The 22,612-nt window shown below is 43.7% G+C and overlaps 1 protein-coding gene across 1 annotated transcript in view; it reads right to left on the reverse strand.

Annotated features, from left to right (window-relative positions):
• The window catches only part of RPS6KC1 (ribosomal protein S6 kinase C1), a 165,100-nt gene that overhangs the window by 42,246 nt on the left and 100,242 nt on the right, over window positions 1-22,612 (reverse strand). Inside the window, exons 10-11 of the mRNA XM_073553364.1 lie at window positions 17,688-17,735; window positions 14,625-14,757 (exon numbers count right to left, since the gene is read on the reverse strand). Of these exons, the coding sequence (XP_073409465.1) occupies window positions 14,625-14,757; window positions 17,688-17,735 (181 nt within the window). The remainder of the gene's footprint in view (window positions 1-14,624; window positions 14,758-17,687; window positions 17,736-22,612) is intronic.

The following is a 22,612-nucleotide window of genomic DNA, read 5'->3' on the forward strand; positions in this document are numbered from 1 at the left end:
GGCCAAGAAAAGCCCCTCCTCCTGCCCTGATGAAGCTGTGACAGCGAAACGCATGGGATTTGTCTTCCTGACACTTGGGCTACGCCTCTTTGCCTCTTGCTCTTTTCTATCATCCTTCCCCCTGTCTATAGTTATTATTTAGACCTGATTATCTTCAGTATTGCAGTATCTCAAACCACTGACCACTTTATATGTTTCTTCAGGTTGCATGCTACCGGTTTAGAATTGTATAGTAGCTTGCAAATGTATTCAACTCCTTGGCATTTTTTGTGTTTTGCTATCTTACAACCTGGAATTTCACTAGCTTTTTTTCGGGGTTTGCATCAGTTCATGTATTGAACATGCCTACAACTGTGAACATTTAGGACAAAATGTGTGCATAACTACTGCAGCAGTTACAGCTGCAAATCACTTGGGATAAGTCTCTATTAGCGTTCCACATCTTGTCACTTGAACTTTTGCCCATTCATCAAGGAAAAACTGCTGCAGCTCCTTCAAGTCAGATGGTTTCCTCTGCTGAACAGAAATCAAATCAGACCACAGATTGTCAATTGGAGTAAGGTCTGGACTCTGACTAGGCCACTCCAAAAAATTTACATGCTTCGACTTAAACCACCCTAATGTTGCTTTAGCAGTATGCTTTGGTCATTTTCTTGTTTCAAGGTGAACCTCCGTCCAAGTCTCAAATCACTGACAGACTGAAACAGGTTTAGCTGAAGAATATCCCTGTATTTCGCACCTCCTATCTTCCCCTCGACTCAGACCATTTTCCCTGTCCCTGCTGTCGAAAAACATCCCAACAGCATGATGAAACCACCACTATGTTTCACTGTGGGGATGGTGTTCTTGGGGTGATAAGCGGTGTTGGTTTAGCGCCAGATATAGCGTTTACCTTGGTAGCCCAAAAAGTTAAAATGTTGGTTTCATGTGACTACAGCACCTTAATCCATACATATGGGAAGTCTCCTTTACGTCTTTTGGCAAACTCAAAATGAGCATTACAATTTTTGCGTGCAAGTAAAGGATTTTTTTTTCTGCCCACTCTTCCATAAAGGCCACCTCTATGAAGTGTATAGCTTATTGTGGTTGTATGGACAAAGGGTTACCTTTGGTCTCTGTGCTGCCTAGATGATTAATGCCCTCCTTGCCTGGGCTGAGAGTTTTGGTGGGTGGCCTCTCTTGGCATGTTTGTTGTGGTACCATGTTCTTTCCGTTTGATAATGGATTTGATGGTGCTCATCAGAGATTGGGATTTTTTTTTTTTTTTTTATGACACAACCCTGACTTGTACTTCTCAACCCGGACTGGTTTGGAGATCTCCTTACAGATTGTAATGTAACAAAATAGGTAAAAAGCAGAGGAGGGGGTGAATACTTCAGCAAGCCACTGTACTTATTTTTACTTGAACATGCCATTTATGCACCACTCGTTTATAATACTGTCAGACTGTCTTATTACAAAGGGTTCGGGATAAGGATTTCTATCAGTCATGCTGCCACTGTTTTTTACGATTGTGAGTTTTCCCCGCCGAGTCCCCCTTTTCTATTGCATGATTGTTCACCATTGTCGCATTTGCCCACTCTGCACTGTATCCAGTGTATGCCAGTTTGTAAGGGTGTCTGCACACGCTGCGGATTCTGCTGCGGTGTACAGTACCATTCTAACCTATGGAAATAAAAAACCGCAGTGCAGACGGTGCGGATTTGCTGCGGTTTCTAAACCGCAGAAAGAATTGACATGTCAATTCTTTCTGCGGATTCTGCTGCGGTTTATCATCTCCTCCATTGAGGCAAGTCGGACGCCCAAAAAATGCAACAGGATGCATTTTGTGCGCAAAAAAAACGCATGTGCGTAAAAACACATACAAACGCATGTGTATGTGCACATAAGCGCATCCCATGCAAAATATAGGGGGGAAAAGCGCATGCGTTTTTTAGTGCTAAAATACAGCGCAAAAAAACGCAAGTGTGAAACCAGCCTCAAAAGGAATCAAAACCAAATTTTTTTTTGCAATTTAATTGTACCTTTTATCAAGAAACCTTGAAATATTTACGGTAATTTTTGTCCCATTCAGAACAAAAATGGTCTCAAGTTTAGAATCTAAAACAATTTAGAGAAGTCCACTCACACTGGGTGTCGATTTATCAAACCTATTGATTTCAGTAGATTTGTCCAAATGTATAATGTTTACGGAAAATTATAAGCTTCCGCCACAATGGTCTTTGTCCCCCTCTTTATTGAAAACACATGCACACTCAACTAGACTGAGCATGCATGTCAATGGGGTAGAGGCTAGCGGTGGAGTGTAAAGCCACCTTTAAGAATATGGACAAATATGGGGGATTTTTTTTATTATTATGTAAAGAGTAACCGTCGCTTTAATTTTTTTTCATAAGTCAGTACAACATGTGAAAATGAGAAGCTTTGTGATATGTCTTATTACAGAAATTTGTTTCTTTCTCCTCCAGGACGGATCATTCATTCTCAAAATTCTCAATTCACGGATAAATTCCGTCTCCAATGACTACAAACGTTCCTGCTACTGAGATGACAGTTTGTGCTTATAAGGTTCTATGGAGATCTATGGAGTCTCACCTCTGGAGAACTTGCAGCAAAATATGTCTGCCTCTAGTTCCTCCTTTCTCCATAGAGTTTTAAAAGCACCAACTGTCATCTTTTCTCTCAGTAATGGTAAGATCTGTCTTCACTGACAAATTTCACCCTCAACTTTAGAAGGAATGATTAGTCCAGGAAGGGAATGGAGCAGATTTCTCTGATAAGATGTATCATAAAGTCTTATATTTTCATATGCACTATTGATTTATGAATTAAAAATTTAAACAACGGTTCCACTTTAAGTGGAAGGTATTCTGCTAAGAATAACTTTTGCAAATTAATTTAAATATTTTGCAATGTTTTTCTTCAAACGCCTCAGAGTCGCACAGTCTATTGCAGGCTGCAAAATGGGTTAACAGAGAATACAGTAGGTACGGAAAGTATTCAGACCCCTTTAAAAAAATTTCAATCTTTGTTTCATTGCAGCCATTTGGTAAATTCAAAAAAGTTCATTTTTTTTTCTCATTGATGTACACTCTGCACCCCATCTTGACAAAAAAAAAAAAAAAAAAAATTGAAATTTTTGCAAATTTATTAAAAATAAATATCTGAAATATCCCATGGTCATAAGTATTCAGACCCTTTGCTCAGTAATGAGTAGAATCCTTTTGAGCCAGTACAGCCATGAGTCTTCTTGGGAATGATGAAACAAGTTTTTCACACCTGGATTTGGGGATCCTCTGCCATTCTTCCTTGCGGATCCTCTCCAGTTCCGTCAGGTTGGATGGTGAACGTTGGTGGACAGCCATTTTCAGGTCTCTCCAGAGATGCTCAATTGGGATTAGGTCAGGGCTCTGGCTGGGCCAGTCAAGAATGGTCACAGAGTTGTTCTGAAGCCACTCCTTTGTTATTTTAGCTGTGTGTTAGGGTCATTGTCTTGTTGGAAGGTGAACCTGCGGCCAAGTCTGAGGTCCAGAGCATCTGGAAGAGGTTTTCATCCAGGATATCGCTGTACTTGGCCGCATTCATGTTTCCTTCAATGGCAACCAGTCATCCTGTCCCTGCAGCTGAAAAACACCCCCCATAGCATGATGCTGCCACCACCATGTTTCACTGTTGGGATTGTATTGGGCAGGTGATGAGCAGTGTCTGGTTTTCTCCACACATACCGCTTAGAATTATCACCAAAAGGTTATAACTTCTTCTCATCAGACCAGAGAATCTTATTTCTCATACTCTGGGAATCCTTCATGTGTTTTTTTTTTAGCAAACTATATGCGGGCTTTCATATGTCTGGCACTGAAGAGAGGCTTCCGTTGGGCCACTCTGCCATAAAGGCATGACTGGTGGAGGGCTGCAGTGATAGTTCCACAAAGTCAACTTTCTCCCATCTCCCTACTGCATCTGTGGAGCTCAGCCGCACTGATCTTGGGGTTCTTCTTTACCTCTCTTACCAAGGCTCTTCTCCCACGATTGCTCAGTTTGGCTGGACAGCCAGGTCTAGGAAGACTTTTGGTGGTCCCAAACTTCTTCCATTTAAGGATTATGGAGGCCACTGTGCTCTTAGGAGCCTTGAGTACTGCAGAAGTTCTTTTGTAACCTTGGCCAGATCTGTGCCTTGCCACAATTCTGTCTCTGAGCTCCTTGGCCGGTTCCTTTGACCTCATGATTCTCATTTCGTCTGACATGTACTTTGAGCTGTGAGATCTTATATAGAAAGGTGTGTGCCTTTACAAATCAAGTCCTATCAGTTTAATTACACACAGCTGGACTCCAATGAAGGAGTAGAAACATCTCAAGGAGGATACAAGGAAATGGACAGCATGTGACTTACATATGAGTGTCTGAGCAAAGGGTCTGAATACTTATGACAATGTGATATTTCAGTTTTTCTTTAATAAAATTTGCAAAAACATTTCTGTTTTTTTCAGTCAAGACGGGGTGCAGAGTGTACATTAATGAGAAAAAAAATGAACTTTTTTGAATTTACCAAATGGCTGCAATGAAACAAAGTGCAAAATTGAAAGCGGTCTGAATACTTTCTGTACCCACTGTATGTCAGTGAGCTTGTCCTCAAAAAGGAGAGTTTATAGGCCGCACTCAAGACATCTGATTTTTGCCACACGTAAAAACACGAACCTTTCTTCAAAAGTTTTTTTTCGGATTAATCAGTGTTTCAGCAGTGATTTTTCACTCCTGGGAAAAAACAACAAAAAAACAAACAAAAACAAAGCAAAACTGTAAAAGCTTTCATCCGTTACGATGTTAATCACAGAGTGATGCCATCTGTCACGACTTGGTTGTCTGGTGACCTGGGACCAGGGCCTCCTTCCTTGTCCCTAACGTTAGGGGCACCATATAGCCAACCCTGTTCCCTGAATTACTTCTGATGGTGAAGATGCTGGGGCCACGTTCCTTGCCTTAGCTCGTGAATCCGCCCTCACTCTGTACCTTTTCCCCACCCAGGGAAGAGGGGAGTAGCATGTACTGTAATACACCAAGCAGACAAACAAGGCAACAAGATAGATAGATATATATATATATTTTTATATATATATTTTTTAATTAAAGAAGTCTGAAACACCCCCGAAAATTGGGTAAAATACATAAATATACGTGTGTGTTATGTATACATTTTCTCTACACAATTTGGGGTGTTTTGGACTTCTTTAATAATATATTTACACAAATAATTTAAGAAGCCTGAAAAAATACCCCAAAAATTGTGTGAGTTCTATATGAGTTTGTACTTTACTCATCAATTAACATCTAACATCTAAATTACGTAGAGTTGCTGGCGAAGATCAACGTTAAAGGGAAAAAAAAAAAAGTCATCAATGAACTGGAACATAACAGTATCTTTAAACTGGCGTTATTTGCCTGTGCCCATAATCACGGTTTGGCATTAATTACGCACAAAGCAGGGCGACTACTGCCAAGCTGCAATCAATTCCAAATACAACACCGGCCAATGCCAGGAATCTTATTGGTGCTATATTTGAATAGATGGATTTTGTAATAGATATAGGACAGGGGGGGGAAAAAAAAAAAAATGAGCTTCCGAAGAGCAAAAGGTTTTTGTTTTTTAAATTATTTGACCAATAGAAAACTTTGTAAATCTTTTTACTGTAATCCTAACAATAACAAAAAAAAGTGTTACTGTTCCTGGCACAGGTGAATCACAATGTCTGACCGTGCCCAGCTACGGATCCAAATTAAATCAAAGCAGGGAGGACACGTTAAGGTCATGGAGACTTGTGCAATGCTGGTAAAGAGCTGAAAGGCTAAATGTTTTTGTAATTGCTACAAATATATAGGGAAGTGTGAAAACGTGGACGTGACCCATATTGAAGAGGAGGGGAGAGGAGATGTGGAAATCTGATCCAAGTGTTTATATTCCAGGGTCAATTCACACACAGGGGTTTTTTTGTGAATTCTGCAGAAGATTCTGCTAAAAAAAAAAAAAAAAAAAAAAAAAAAAAACACGCTTCCAATACTGGAAAGTTCTAAAATGTATATGGCCCTGGGTTTTTTTTCTTTGCGTTTATTTTCATAGTGGAAAAGTACACAATTTGTCCATTTTCAAGACTTTTCTGCTTGGAAAAAAAAAGAAAGGTTTCATATTTGATTACTGAACCTTTAGAATCAGAACAAAAAGTTCCATGTGAAAAAGAACATTTTTTTTTTTTAATGACATTTTTGGACTTACTCAGGAAAATCCATGACACAAAGTTCAGTGTTAACATACCTTTCTTCACATTGTTTTTCTTGTGGGGGGGCCTTTGCGTTTTATATGGTGTTTTTTGCAGTTGTTCTTCATTGAGAGCCTGCCACTTGCCGAAAAAAAAAATTGCGTTTAACGCATTTTAAATATCTCTAAGCTCTCCTGATTCTTCCGCTTTGCTCTATCTTGCTCCATTGTAGAGATATTTAGATTTGTTGCTTTTGGAGCGCAGTATGTGAAATCTCTAAAGAAAGGCCCTGTTGCACTACAAGCAGAGTCTTCCCTGGGGGAGCTCCCTTTCATCCCTTCTTCCCAGATGCTGCCATTCACGACTTAGAAGCGGCTGAGACTGCTGAACTTCTAGATCAGCTGCCGAGCTGTGATTGGTACCATCTATGAGGGAGGGATGAGAAGACACTGAAGAAACACCTGGTTGCGCTATAAGGAGAAATTTCACATACTGCCTTCCAAAAGAAACAAATGTGAATATCTCTGTATTGCAGTATCGCAGTGCAAAACGGAAAAGAGTGTCAGAATCAGGGATATTTACAAAATATTAAACTCCCATGTCTATGGTTGTCGCCTGTTTCAAGACAGATGATATTTGTGGAAGAAAAGGGTCTGGCCTGCTAAATTTCAACAGCTGATCCTTTTATCTGGAGATGAGATTAGCCGCTACCAGAGGAGACTGTTTGCAGCACTCTCATAGTGAGCACAGGAACGTTTGACGGAAAAGAGAGTTCATTTACACGGGGTAGTCAGGAGATTTCCATCCTGTGAACGTCTGTCTGTCCGACAGCCATCTAATGTCTATGATGAGCTTCCCAAGGTGGAAGCACCGCCGCCAACATCTCTTGTCCTCGCAAACAGCTGACCGGTCTTCTTCAAGGGTAGACCGCCCTGGACCATAATGGCTCACAAAGACCTTCATGAATCTCGGTCCGCTTACGGATGGCAATGGGCAGACTGGCCCTGGGTGTTCCGACCCAAGAATGATAACCTCACAGAAAGTTATTACGCTGTTATGCCCCGGTTGTGAACCCACAAGCAGTCTGTGCATTGCTCGGACCGAGATCCACGGACGTCTGCACGAGCCTTAAAATTCTTTGACCCAATCATAGTGCTTCTTCACCAGTAGTCAAATGCCTGATGAAGGGTTTATCACCTGAAACGTTGCGGTGACCAGAAGCGTGGCTTCTTACAACTCAACGAGTTTTCTATATCTTAGTTTGGTTTTCACCGACCACTTAGACTCACAACAAACTGAGACTTCTTGATCGGTAGTGATCACTTTCCCAGCAGTCATCTCACAATCATCACAATTACAGGAATAATGCCAGATCCAACGTTGACAAGGGGTGATGGTCACGGCTTCCCGTCCCAATGTATTCTCCCCACATTACTTCCCCATAGACGTCAATCAACATCTTCAGACTATTCTTGTATCTGGTCCTTGCCGCTGTTGAAAATTATTGGCCGATTTATCGAGAATTTTTCACCAGAATTCTAGCATAAATCGCAACTTTGAATTGTGCAAAAATGTTGCAACTGTTGATATTTTTGTGCCAGCCCAAGTCAGCTGCTCCAATTTTTAGTAAAAATGGGTGCAGCTCGATAAGGACAAGGCATGACTAAGCACCCCCAAAAAAAACCATCAAAATTTTACACAACTAAATGGAACAAATTTTTACAGAAACGTACAGCATCACCTGGCTGGCATGGAACTCTGGCAGTAGTACACAGCATCTCATAGATGAGCCACATTAAAGGAAATCAGTCAGAAGGTTTTTGTTATTTTATCTGAGTTTTAAAAGCGTGATGTAGGGGGAGAGACCCTGAATCCAGTGATGTGTCAGTTACCAAGGCTATGTTTCTGTTTCAATACAATCAGTGTTTCATCAGCAGGAGATTATCACTACATGACTAGGTGCCTCCGACTAGCCAACTGCTCTCTGTAACCACACCCCCACCACTGACAGTGTACACAGAAAGCTGCCAATCAGCAGTGTGGGTGGGGTTATACACAGCTCAGCATTCAGAGCTCTGCTAGATCTGCAGCAGAGAAAACAGAGATGGTATCAAAATGACAGCATGTAGACCAGTAAGTGACACATTGATGGAATCAGGGACTCAGCCCCTACATCATACTACTCTCAAAATCAAAACGCCATTCTTGATGAATATGACCCCTTATCTCTAACTTCTGTTAAACTGAAATCAAGCAAGATAACAATACTATGCAAAATAGTAATTGCAAAGTATTAAAAAAAAAAATCAATATGGTTCAAGATCTGGTTTTAATGATCAAAAAATAATTTAGGTGATAAGGTCAAAGATAAATTGGGGTAATTTGCCTAAAATGACTGTTTTCGGCAAATCAGAACTCTTACAAAAAATTAAATTAAAAACATACTCATCTTGGGAATGCTGTACTGATACTAAGACAATATTATTCCAAAACTTGCACATATTGAACTATTTACCAGGCATCCTAACACTCTTGCACCCCCGAGCCAACTAGCCAGGCTCCATTGTTCTCCCCATTTTTGCTCCCCCCTTTTTTGGATTCCTCCATCTCAGCCTTTTCAACATTCTATGATATTCCTGTGAGATTCAGACGATTTCACATTAAAACAAAAGGTCTGAAACTATTTTTAACACGCTCTGGACTGGTAACATATCGGAACCATAGGGTGCCGGATCTAAAGAAAAAAAATATTTAAAAGTATCTGTCCCAGACCAAAGCCATCTCCCAATATAGAAGGCAGCATTTTTTTTTTACTACCAGGTACAAATTGCTGACCTGAAATTTTAATCTCCATCTTTTTTTTTTTTTTTTCCAGAAAATATAATGGATCAATCACGTCAAGACATCAGAAGATCAAGAGATCATCACCTTTCTATGTACTCACTGAATTTCCTCTTCTACATCCATGTTGCAAAAAGATTTACCATTATTGAAACTATGTAGCCCAAGCCACGAAAAAAAAACAGCCCCCAGACCATTACCCATCTTCCACAGTTGGCACCAGGCATCTGGGGCACGCAGCATTCTTCTGGGAGAAAATCGGATTTGTCCTCCCGACTGCCAGTTGGTCATCACATTTATCCCTCCAGAAATGTACGGTACTCTATCTCACTCAAGCAGAAGCCCGACACTGCGCATGGTGGTCTCCGGTTGGTATAAAAACATTGTACAAAGAAAACTCAATCCCTGATTCTCCCGATGAACATTTCTTGTAATAAAATTGATTGAGAGATACTTTGAATCTGGGCAACCAGTATTTCAACAAAGCGTAGAGGATATTTCCAAATTACGTGCTTCAGAAGTACCAGTATGTGAACTTGAAAGGTCTACTACTTCTTGTGCTAGTTTTTTTTTTTATTCATTTAGCACGTGTCCTCTACCTGATTAGACCACTCATGTGTCACGATGGTCTGGGGACTATGGGCGCATAAAGTGTCCCTACCGCTAGGACCGCCCTAGTCTATCCCTGTCCCTCCTCCAGATTACTCCTGAAGGTGGAGAAGTCAGGTTCACATGCCTTGCTATGCTCCTATATCAACTCTGATCTGTCCCCTCCCTCACCCAGCGTAGTGGGAAGCTTAAGTGTATAGGAACACACTAACCAAACAAGGGAAGACGGGCAGGGATAAATGAAAATACCAGCCATACAAAATTCACACACCAAACAGAGTGGGATATAGGGGAGTACAAGGAAGGGGAAACCAAACAGGAGAGGATGAGGATGTGCACACAGACAAGACTCCAACCACACCACCAATTCCAGAACCAGGCAGTAAGAACTATCACTGGCAATCACTAAAGTTGGTGGTATATATATATATTTATAGACATACTCATAGGGGAGTAGCCAACACTGAACAGCTGAGACAATCCAGGTAGGAAAGCTCCAACTGAACAGATTAAACCTTGCACTGCTATCAAGGAAAAAAAACTGTACTGCTTAATACGATGGTGAAGAACCATTAACCAGTGCAGGAGTTCATGAAACCAGATACTGCGGTCTTCTGGCCCCTCTGTTAAGGTATACCCACCATGAGAGTCACAAAAACAGTGCCATGCTGAAGGTCACCACAGAATGACCCCTCAGCTAGTAGTGTCGCCATGTTCTGATATCACATCTTACTTTATTTTCCTGTAGCATTTTAACAGGCTACTCCCATGCTACTGATGATGGCACCAGGACTCCTATATAGCCCATCCATGTCTCTCACTTATTCCCAAGTATCAGTTTCTATACAATTATTGAATCTAGCCTTTTATAAAACTATGTTGACTCCGTGTTTTCTTTTGCACTTTGGATTGTCGTTCTTTCATCTGTTTCATGGTTTTGACTCCTGGTATGAATTTTGACTGCAACACCCGATTGATTGATCCTTTTACTCTGACAGCCCATTCTTACTTTATGAGTCGTAAATTCACTGCAGTATCTCGCTACCAACCATTGTCTATTTTGAGGATCATGATTGTGGGGCGGTGGGGAAGGGGGGAGAGTCCAAACTTCCTTGTGAGGATCCCTGGTAAATTGCAGTATCCCATAGACACTGCACCTCACTTTAGTTTCCGCTAGACTGGATGAAGCAGAAGCACAAAGTTGGCTCTCTAAAAAAAAAAAAAAAAAAAATTAAAAAAAAATGTTTTAAAAAACAACAATATCTTATTTAATCCATTGAAAAATTACATCCTGGCATAAGAAAAATAAATTAGTTACGCGTTTCGAATGATTCTTACTCATGAACCGTTCACACATAAGGATTCAAAACACGTAGTCTGTCGATATTTTTCCAGGATTTCATTCTTATATGGATTAAAGTATCACTGTTTCGTAACAACACTTTTTTTTGAGTTTGAATGGAGAACTATCCATTTCTAGGGGTACGGATGTTGTGCTTTTGTCCTTGCAACGCCTGTGAACCCAAAACATTCGACAGACATCTGTAAACTGTGTAGTTTTAAATATTATGTATGGTAAGACACTGTGGACCACCTTGGCCTCGCTCTACATGGTCAAACCAAGCAAACTTCACATCATCCCAGTACTGAAAGGGTGAAGACTGCGGCAGCTCTTCTAAGTGAGTCATCGCCATCCAGGTGTGACAATTACATTTCATTTGCCACCTGCTCCGCACACGTGGAGGGGAATCGGAACACAAAAAAAGAGGACATCACAAGCACTTTTACTGCGTGTACGAGTGGATTTCTGCTTTGTGTCCATATGCGTCGCCACTGGCTGTATTGTTAGCAGTAATATTGCAGGATTAATGTTGAATGTTAAAATGTTCGGCACAATCTCCTCTTGTTAAAAAGAAGACGACATACTAATGAAGTCAGCTGGGAATTAGGTAGTTTCTTTTTATTCCAGCAGTGAAACTCTTAACGGGAATGGAAGGACTTGGCAAAGACTCACGAATAAGAAAAAAAAAATTAGATGGTGAGCTTTGTATTTCATCGTGCTTTCTGAATACACAGAACTTCCACGGCCTCCGTGTTATTAAAGAGCGATCCAGAATAACGGATGGAACCCGAACTGCCGGTCTAAAATGAAAAGATGGCTGGTGACATTTGCATCCTTCTGCCACTCAAAAGGAACAGACAAATGTGAGTGGAGGTGTCCAATCTCTCCTCTAATGGCAGATATTAAAGGAAAGCAGGATCGGGCATGCTGGATTTCAACATGCCCGATCCTTTGTTCCCATCAGAGGAGTTTTCAGCCACTAAATTACCTGACTCCCATTGAATACATATTCATGATCCACCATTAGATTCGGAAATATGACATAAGGAGATCCAAAAATTAAACCTTGGTATGTGTAGGGGTTTTTTTTTTTTTTGTAAATTTAATTTTAACCTTAGTTTTCTATTGGATGATAGAAAATAAGTGAAGAGTGGAACTCGTAAAGAAATTCATGTCGGTCAAATCAGAGACTCCGTTTAAAGAAAATAACTATTCTAAATGCTGTGGCGTTCAAAAGAAAACATAACTTATCAATTTGTTCAACTTGATTGACAGATATCTCCCCCCCCCACTCTTTCTCATGCTTGAATGCACACCACTTCCTGTACCCTGACCAACTCCACGTCTGGTGTCTGGATCCATTTCTCTCCATGTGTCTGGACCTCACTTTACTTCCAGTGCTGGACCCAATTACTCATTTCTGAACCCCAATTCCCATGCCAGGATGCCACTTCCTTTCCCGTGCCTGGCCTCCCCCCCCACACACTTCTTTCCTCTATGCCTGGACCCCCCCTTCCTTCCCCGGTGCCTGGAACCCCCCCCCACACTTCCTTCCCCGGTGCCTGGACCCCCACTTCTTTCCCCGTGCCTGGACCCCCCACTTCTGTCCCCTGCCTGGACCCCCCCACTTCCTTCCCTGTGCCTGGACCCCCATTTCCTTCCCTGTGATGCCTGGACCCACCCCACTTCCTTCCCCGTGCCTGGACCCCCTCCCCCTCCACTTTCTTTCCTCATGCCTGGACCCCCCACTGCCTTCACCATGCCTTTATCCACACCACTTGTGTGCCTGGACCCACTTCCATCCCTGTGCCTGGACCTCACTTCCTTCCCCATGCCTGCCCCCCCCACTTTCTTTCCTCGGGCCTGGACCCCCCCCCCCCCACTTTCTTTCCTCGTGCCTGGACCTCCCACTGCCTTCACCATGCCTTTATCCACACCATTGTATATGGAACTATATAGCCATAGCGCCAGCCTCTGAACCTGGGAGCACCAGCCCCTGTACCTGAAAAGCTAGCCCCTGTTTCTGGAGCGCTAACCACGATACCTGGAACCTCTGCCCCCCCCCGTACACACACTTCCTTCCCTGAGCCTGGACTCCCCACTATCTGTACCATGCCTTTATTCACACCACTTATGTGCCTGGACCCCACTTCTGCCCCCGTGCCAGTATCCGCACCACTTATATGCCTGGATCCACTCCCAGTTCGGCCAGGATGAATCATTCGACTTGTTGCCTTTAAATACTTTGCGTCACACAAACAGACAATTTTCATAGACAGAATTCGGGTATAAGGATATAGTCAACTGCAGAGGAAATGTACGGATGCGACTGTTCGCCAGATCAGCTTAGCTCTCCGTGGGGGGTTGTATGATGAGATAACCCCCTCTTATTAACAAAACATTTATAAAGGTCTCAACTTCCAATGCAACGCAGACCACAGGAGCGGACGTCAGCCATCGAGGCATCTGGGCGAGCAATGGACAAGTGTCGCTCTTTTGGGACTCACTTTCATATTATAATTTGCATATTTTCAGATTAGAGATTCGGAGTCAGTAGAAAAGGAAGTGAGGGGTCCGACAGTGTGGAAAAACAATCACACCTAGAGTCTCTCACTTGGAGGACGTCATGTCTGCGCTTTACAAGCTCCATATAACTGGATTTTTCCACTCTTATCAAGTGTTGTCGTGTCGCTACTAGTGATGAGCGACGGTGCTAGGATAAGGCGTTATCCGCCATGCTCGGGTGCTAATCCAATGTGTTTGGCGTGCTCCAAAAATACGTCCCCGCGGCTGCATGTCTCACTGTTGAACAGCTACAAGACATGCAGGATTACCCGTTTGTTAGACAATCCCTGCATGTGTTGTGGCTGTCGAACAGCCGGGAGACATGCAGCTGCGGGGACTGGAACATGTTTTTTGAGCATGCCGAAGACACTATTAGCACCAGAGCATGCTCAGATAACACCTTATCCCAGCACATCCGCTCATCACTAGTCGCCATATAATTGGTGGGAGAGTCCGACGCCTAAAACCCCAAGATACTGATAATAAAGGGACCACCGACGTGCTGCCTCCCCATCAACTTTTTACCTGGAGAGTGGAAAAGCTAAAAGTGCATGCATCATGTGATCCAGTGCAGAAAGCGCCCTTCGTTCTCAGGATCGGGGTGGATCATAAAACTGATATTACATCATCGTCTGACGAGATAGGAAAACCCTTGAAGAAAACAGGGCTTCAAATCAGATAAGTGCGGCGCGGCTTATAAAATAAAGCAGCCGTGTTTTAGTAATTTTGGGGAATGCTTTTTAGATATCCGTCATCCCAAGGATGGCAGCTTATAAAGGTGGCCTGAAGAACCAACCATAGACCTGTAAAACGGCAAGAAGTTACAAACTACAAGGTAAATCCCCGAAATCAGAGACTTTGTAACAAAGCATGCTCTCGTTATCTTATGTATTCATGGCGAGGCTTGCACCGCTGAGTGTGATAAATGGCGGCCCACCGCATGAGCGCGGGCGATCTCCGCGACCTCAGAGTCCTAGCTAAGCGCCGCATTTGCAAACGTCTTTGATACAGTGACCGACCTTCGGCGTGCTGCAGCACCAGGAATACAGACTCCTCCGAGATGATGTACTTGTGCAGACAGACCATGTTGGGCACGCAGCGGGGAATGATAGTCTTTCTGCTCCCGGACTCCTCGCTGCTCTTCCTCAGACCCTGACAGAGAACAGAAAGGTCAGTTGTACCCTGAGCTTCCTTTGGATCCCGCTGAGCTTTATGTTTATCAACCAAACTAATCTGTCCGAGCGACTGTGGGCTGCGCAGAAGCAGCTCATCTGCTCCTCCGTGTCCTTCGATCCCCTGAGGCTCGGCTGAAGGCATCTGGCAGGTATCCAGAGAACAGAAGATGGCACAAAGCTACCATTAAAATCAATTACACGGGTCAACGTTTTTATTAGTATCTCACTCTCAAACTAAGTCATCAGAGTGACACTTTGTGTACTCTGCCGCCGACCTCTCTATGGCTTTATTTTCTGCATGCACATAGGAGGACGAGTCGACTTAAGGAACCATCGTGCGTACGGCTTTATGCAGCTAGTCTCTATAATGAAGGGAGTGACCCAACTATCACTATGATGGAGAACCATCGCATTACTTGCTGGCCCCAATGCAAAAATCTCCAACAAGGGTCCCCGACTAGTCTTTAACAGTATTGGTCTTTTCATGGACCTTTTGGGACCCCTCTAAGATTTAGCATCCGGGGTATGACAGCAAATCCTGCAACCGATGTAGTTACGTCCCCAAGGGAACATGAATAAAGTGATAAAATTTAAAAAAAAAATTGTAGAACTGGTTGCATAAAATATGGCAGGTCCTACTCCTATTCTACTTTTCCTGAAATTAAAAAATTAAATGCTTCCAGGACTTTAAACCTTAAGGTGTCTGCACCCTCTTGGCCGACAGTTCTCATCGACTCCCTCATACACATGCATGCTTGGTTCCAATGAGTGTGCTTGTACTTTCTATAGGGAGAGTGGAGTAAGATGCTGCAGGAAAAGATCAGATTTATCTTTCACACTCGCTCAAGTGTTTGGATCACTTAGTTCTCGGCAGCACATTACTTAGGAATAGCAGGTAATATGAGACCAGGTAATATGAGTTTCCAATGATGACCTGCAGAATTGTGAATACAGCTCTGGTATATAAAGACTAATGGAGGGAGGATCAGGACAGGTAATGAAGAGTTACTTTTTTTTTTTCACATATGTCATGTATTGATTCCTCACTGTCATAGTCAAATAAGATTTCTGTCATTTCTAAAGGATGATAATCTGCCTCGATCATGTGAGGATCATTACATAGAATATTCCTAAGTAAAGGGGAGAAATCTTATAGGTGCCTGGACGTAAAGAGGACCCATCACCAAGTCAAAAGTTGCTAATTTTTGGTCTTTTATTCCTGGTGCTCATCCGAGTATTCCATTTTTATTTTTTATTTTTTTTTTAAATCTGACATCTGGTTCCAGAGATATGGGCCTTTCTATTTTGTGCAAATTTTGATGGTCTTTCCAAGAGGAAATGGCTCACAAGATCCTCTGGGGCGTGTCTTTATACTGCTCTGCATCATTACCTTATGAGCCACGCCTCCTTGTTAAGACCATAAAAAACAGCTATAAATAATAAGGCCCCCATATCTCTTGAGCCTAATGGCAAATTTAAAAAAAAAAAAAAAAAAAAAAAAAAACACACCACACACACCCCGCAAAATTCAGGGGAAGAGTTGAAAAAAAATAAGATAAAAAACTGGGGACTTTTGGTCTGGTTTGATAAGTTTGACAATTGTCAGCGGGTCTCGGAGACCCGACCTCAACAGCCTCATAGATGCCTATGTGGATGTAGCGGTCGAGTAAGGAGAATTCAGCCACCTTTTAAAACAGAAGCCATCCCTGCGATCATCACAGGCTCAGTTTCTCCATTTGGCTCTGACCATCAGTGTTTATCCCCAGAAGAAGCCAGATCTGGCCGCTACAGGTGAAACGCATGGCTATTCAAAATATTATGGCCGATCACGCAAGACATGGACTGGTCTCCAAGGTGAAAGACTAGGTCTGTGAGCGGTTCTACGCAGGCTAAAGGCCCCGTTACGCGCTTCAATGTCCCAGCGATCCCACCAACAATCCGACGTGGATGGGATCGCTGGGACATAGTTAGGTAGACTCACCAGCGATCAGGACCAACGAGCGCTCTTAGATACCCGCTTTTTACCCTGGATACCAGCTCCCAGCATCTGCTGTATGGCACTGGGAGCTCGCTGATCATTGGTCTCTCGCAGCGATGGGTGCTGCCCAGCGGGAGACCAACGATAGATTTATGGCCCAGGCCATTAGGCAACGATTAACGATCGGCCAACTGATCGTTGCTACGTGTCACACGCAACGATGTCGTTTCGACATCGCTGCAACGTCACCAAACTGGTGACGTTGCAACGATATTGTTCACAATATCGTTGCGTGTAACGGGGCCTTTAAATAGGCATCAACCACAGATGACCCAAATTAAAAAATAAAAAATTCAAAAGCTCTTAAAAAAAAATAAATAAAAAATATAAAAATAAGGAGCATATGAAAAGATGAAAATGATAAAAGGGAGCCCCCGCCCGCTTTTCTTATATTTCCGTTTCAATAAATACATGTATTTGGTTATTCTTATGTCAAACTAGGCATTTCCATTCTCTTAGTCAAGAGGGCGTGTCTCCACACATTTAGACGGTGTCCGATCAGCGCCGACACTGTCACAATGCGTAGGGACACGCGGGAATGGCACCGCATACCCTCCCAGGAGGAGGAACAGAGGAGCGGCACAATATGGAATTCTAAGTAAAGTTAAATTTCACAGGGAAATAAAAGTATTTACTAAAACAGACATGTTAGTAGAGGTGACGAGTTCTCTGTAATCTGATCCCCGCATATCAATTGGCAAGACAGTAAATGGAAATGACTGGGCATCTGCAGGCAGTATTGACTGGGGCAGCCTAGGAGAAGGCAGTTTAAAGGGAATTTGTCCACCGCACAGGGCTCTTTAAATGAGGGTGGACTCATCCTTAGGAGCTATGAAATATAAGCTTCATCACCTCCTACACATACTCACTTTTAAAATAAAGGTCTCCTGAGTCTGCGTATCCAGGACGAGCAAAACCTAAAACGAAAAGAACAATAATTATTAAAAAAAAGTGTCGGAAAAAAGCAGATACCTGCCAAAGTCAGCGCTACGAGATGCACCTGCCATCAAAATGAGACAAAAAGCAGCAAGAAGGTAATGACAATCACAAATAATTTTTAAAGAGGATTTCTGCCTTATTTCGGAGGAATGATAACACAACGTGAGGGGCTGTCACCCATCTTTTTTAGACCCCAGAACGTTATGCTGTAGGTGGTGTCAAAGGATAAATAGGTCACAATTGTTTGCTACGGTCGCATTCAGTGTGGCCAGTATTTCATGAGCTAATGAGTCTAGTAGATTTTACTAAGTTTAAACAATGTAATATAGAAAACAGTTTACACGTGGAACAATCGCATCTGACTGCCCCGTGCAGAGGAACACTCGACCAGTGCACAGGGCGTGCCATCAACTTAACTTTATGTTTTTGTTGTTTTTTTTGTATTATTTAGTTCATACTTGTCATTTTTAAACAAGACCTTTAGAAATGCATGGCCTTCCTATCCTACAAGGTAATACTATTTTTGTTGCCAACTACCACCTAAAATGTCCTGGAACTGACCCGCTTTTCATTCTCTAATTTTCCATCCACTGTTTGAGTGTGAGATATGTCTTTATCAGAACTCTGCCAGCATTATAGGTGCTAGATCTTCCTCTACCTACTTTCCCAGCATGCATTGCTCCTTGTAAGGTCCAATGGCTTGCTTGCCTTGAACTGATAATGGAAAGGCAGAGAATTTCAGTATGTCATTTATAATTTGAAAGACAGTAGAGCAGAAGCAGAGAGACAAAGAGCCGCTCTCACGTCCTGTAGTGAGACAAAGACCCTCCCCACTTCCTGTAAAGAGACATTGCTGCCCCCCACTTTCTGTAGAGAGACAAAGACCTGGCCCTACTTCCTGTAAAAAGGCAAAAGCATCCACTACCCGTATAGACACTTTGCAATTGTAGAGAGACACAAAGACCCACTACCACATTCTGCAGAAAGAAAATCATCCTCTCCATTTCCTGCAGAGAGACTGAGCCGCCCCACTTCTTGTAGAGAGATGAGGACCCAAACCATTTCATGTAGAGCAGGGTTCCCCAACTCCAGTCCTCAAGGCCCACCAACAGATCATGTTTTCAGGATTTCCTTAGTATTGCTCAGGTGATAATTGCTTCACCTGTGCAATACAAAGGAAATCCTGAAAACATGATCTGTTGGTGGGCCTTGAGGACTGGAGTTGGGGAACCCTGATGTTGAGGGACACAGACCAATCCCTACTTCCTGTAGAGGGACAAAGACCGATCCCCACTTCCTGTAGAAGGACAAAGACAAACCCTCACTTCCTGTAAAGGGCCAAAGACCGATCCCCACTTCCTGTAGAAGAACAAAGACAAACCCTCACTTCCTGTAAAGGGCCAAAGACCGATCCCCACTTCCTGTAGAAGGACAAAGACAAACCCTCACTTCCTGTAAAGGGCCAAAGACCGATCCCCACTTCCTGTAGAAGGACAAAGACAAACCCTCACTTCCTGTAAAGGGCCAAAGACCGATCCCCACTTCCTGTAGGACAAAGACAAATCCCCACTTCCTGTAGGAGGACAAAGACAAACCCTCACTTCCTGTAAAGGGCCAAAGACCGATCCCCACTTCCTGTAGAAGGACAAAGACAAACCCTCACTTCCTGTAAAGGGCCAAAGACCGATCCCCACTTCCTGTAGAAGGACAAAGACCTGCCCCTACATCTTGTAGAGAGCTAAGGACCCACAGCCACAAACGACCTAATTTCCTGTAGAGGGACCAACTTCTCCCCCACTTCCTGTAAATAGAAAGCTCCCACACCCACTTCCAGTAAGGTAAAAGACTCGCCACCACTTCCTGTAAAGGGATAAAGACCCGCCATCACTACCGGTAAAGTAAAAGACTCGCCTCCACTTCCTGTAAAGACACACAAACAATCCCTGACTTCCGGTCATCATTCTCAGGGTGTCTGCTGCTAGTCACGGATTACACTTGACAACAGGCAGTGGACAGCAAGTTATAAACAAAAAAAAAAACAAGTAAAAAAAAAAAAAAAAAAAAAAAAAAAAAAGATCATGCATCGGTCCGTGCGCTGCAGTTATTTTTTTGTAGTAAGGTAACATTTTATAAATAAAGCGATTTGCAGATTTTTTTATTTATCACATCATTGATCAAATGAGATCAAGTTGTCCAAAAGTACAGGGACCAGAGGTATGTTACACTTTCAGGTGGGATACACCAAGTATGATCTTAAATCCCAACAAATCTGCTGACAATGCAAGTGAATGTGGTATTATACACCCTATTTTCATCGAAAAAAAGACAACAAAAAACCACAGAGAAGATCTGCGGCCATAACCTGGATGTTCACCTATGATTTCAGAAGTAATATTTATTTTTTTATAACACAGAAGTCAGATTTTATATTTAACATTTAGGCTGTGTTCACACACAGCGTTTTTTTTTCGTGTTTTTCCCGCGGATTTACCAAAAAATCTGCTCAAAAAAAACGCTTAAAAGAAGCTTCCCATGCATTTTGCACTTTTTGATGCGTTTTTTACCGTGAAAAAAAACACTTCGCGGTAAAAAAAAAAAAAACGCAGCATGCTCATAATTTCACGGTAAATTCCGCATTTCTGGCAATTTTCTGTGTGTCTGGGGACGCGCAGAAAAAAATCGCGCAAAAATAGCGGCAAAAACGCACACATTCTGGGAAGGTGTCCTGATTTTATGCAGAAATTTTCTGCACACGTGTGCACCTAGCCTTACACATATTGTGACCCCATGCGGCTCAGTGTTTTGAATATTTGGGATATTTCCCCCTGAAGCATTGTCCTTTGTCCTTCCATATAACCGCACCAGTCAGCGCTGAGATAATGAATGTTCCCCTATCGCTCGGTAAGTCTTGCTCTGCAGATTTAAGGCACCGCTCGCCGTCCTCAGATAAACAGGCGATATATCTTTAAATGGTGACACAGCGGAGGATGTAATTTTCTGTATGAGCGCGGAGCATTTCTTGATACAGATCCCACATCTTGTAATCACATTTATTAGTGTCTCGTCTGCTGTCCAGCGTTGGAGGCCATGGCCGTCCTGCTGTGGATCTTGGGATGGAGCTGCGACTCTGTTGGTTACAAACCAAAGGACAAACGGGCCACCGGGGAATGCGCCAGCTGTTAACTTGTCGCTGATATCCAGAAGGGTCATCTTCAGTCTGAAGGAGCAGGCAATCGGCAGACTAATTACAAGTGCTTGCCCGCACGCTGCCCGACAGAAGACTGGTGACTTTCACAGAAAACAAAATCCTGGTAGAGATGCAAATGCGCCACACTCTGAAAGCGCTGGGCTCTGCCACCGAATATTCATTTGTTAGCACAACAGAAGGGCGAGATTTTATTACCCGGGAGCAGCCGCTATGCAAAAACATCACAAAATTTATAAACTTTGCCATATAAACCATCTATGCAGATTACGGCACAAAAACGAGCTCTCCACCGAGATGTGCCGAAAGTATTAAACGGAACCCATCAAGGCTACATTAATTCTGGAACAAGTGAGATGGCGGTCTGCATCCTAGTGGAATAAGAAGAATGATACAAGTCTTATAGTAATCCGATGTGCCAGAGCTGAGAAATCGAGCTTTGCAGCTATATGCAAATTAGCCCGGAAGTGAATTAGGGGCGTGTCAATGTGTGTGCACAAGTGCATCGACACACAACCTATGAACTTCAAGGTGAATTTGTATGGGACTTCAAAGCTTGATTTCTACATTGCAGGTACCAGTTTTATTGTATATGGAAATATATAGCCATACCTGGAGTGCCAGCCCCTGCCACTGGAGCGCCAGCAGTGCCAGCCCCTGCCCCTGGAGCGCCAGCCCCTGCCCCTGCCACTGGAGCGCCAGCCCCTGTCACTGGAGCGCCAGCAGTGCCAGCCCCTGCCACAGGAGCGCCAGCCCCTGCCCCTGCCATTGGAGCGCCAGCAGTGCCAGCCCCTGCCACTGGAGCGCCAGCCCCTGCCCCTGGAGCGCCAGCAGTGCCAGCCCCTGCCATTGGAGCGCCAGCCCCTGCCCCTGGAGCGCCAGCAGTGCCAGCCCCTGCCACTGGAGCGCCAGCCCCTGCCCCTGGAGTGCCAGGAGTGTCAGCCCCTACCCCTGGAGCGCCAGCCCCTGCCACTGGAGCGCCAGCCCCTGCCACTGGAGCGCCAGCAGTGCCAGCCCCTGCCATTGGAGCGCCAGCCCCTACCCCTGGAGCGCCAGCCCCTGCCCCTGGAGCGCCAGGAGTGCCAGCCCCCGCCCCTTGAGCGCCAGCCCCTACCCCTGGAGCTCCAGCCCCTGCCACTGGAGCGCCAGCCCCTGCCACTGGAGCGCCAGCCCCTGCCCCTGGAGAGCCAGGAGTGCCAGCCCCTACCCCTGGAGCACCAGCCCCTGCCCCTGGAGCGCCAGCCGTGCCAGCCCCTGCCCCTGGAGCGCCAGCCCCTGCCCCTGGAGCACCAGGCGTGCCAGCCCCTACCCCTGGAGCGCCAGCCCCTGCCACTGGAGCACTCTTCCCAGTAGTAAAATGAACCTGACCGGCTCTCTTTACAGCCCAAAATAAAAAAAAAAACATGTAATATACAGACTTTAAGAGGGTAATATTCCATTTAGAGGCTTTTATCTTAAAATAGGTCTAGATGGGTAGATTACTGTCCACTGTCGCTTGTTTAAAGTGGTGGCCTCACCTTGTTAAATGGGTAAAATTGCAAAAATGCTTGTAAAAATAAGCATCTTTGCAATTCCTCTCTTAATAAAAAAAAAAAAAAAAACTTCTACGTTAAAGATATTTTTTATTCTATTGTTTACTGCTCGTTGCCT

Source organism: Dendrobates tinctorius, unplaced genomic scaffold (genome assembly GCF_039654945.1).
Source record: "Dendrobates tinctorius isolate UK_male_01 unplaced genomic scaffold, ASM3965494v1 ptg000201l, whole genome shotgun sequence".
In the NCBI taxonomy this organism is placed as follows: domain Eukaryota; kingdom Metazoa; phylum Chordata; class Amphibia; order Anura; family Dendrobatidae; genus Dendrobates; species Dendrobates tinctorius.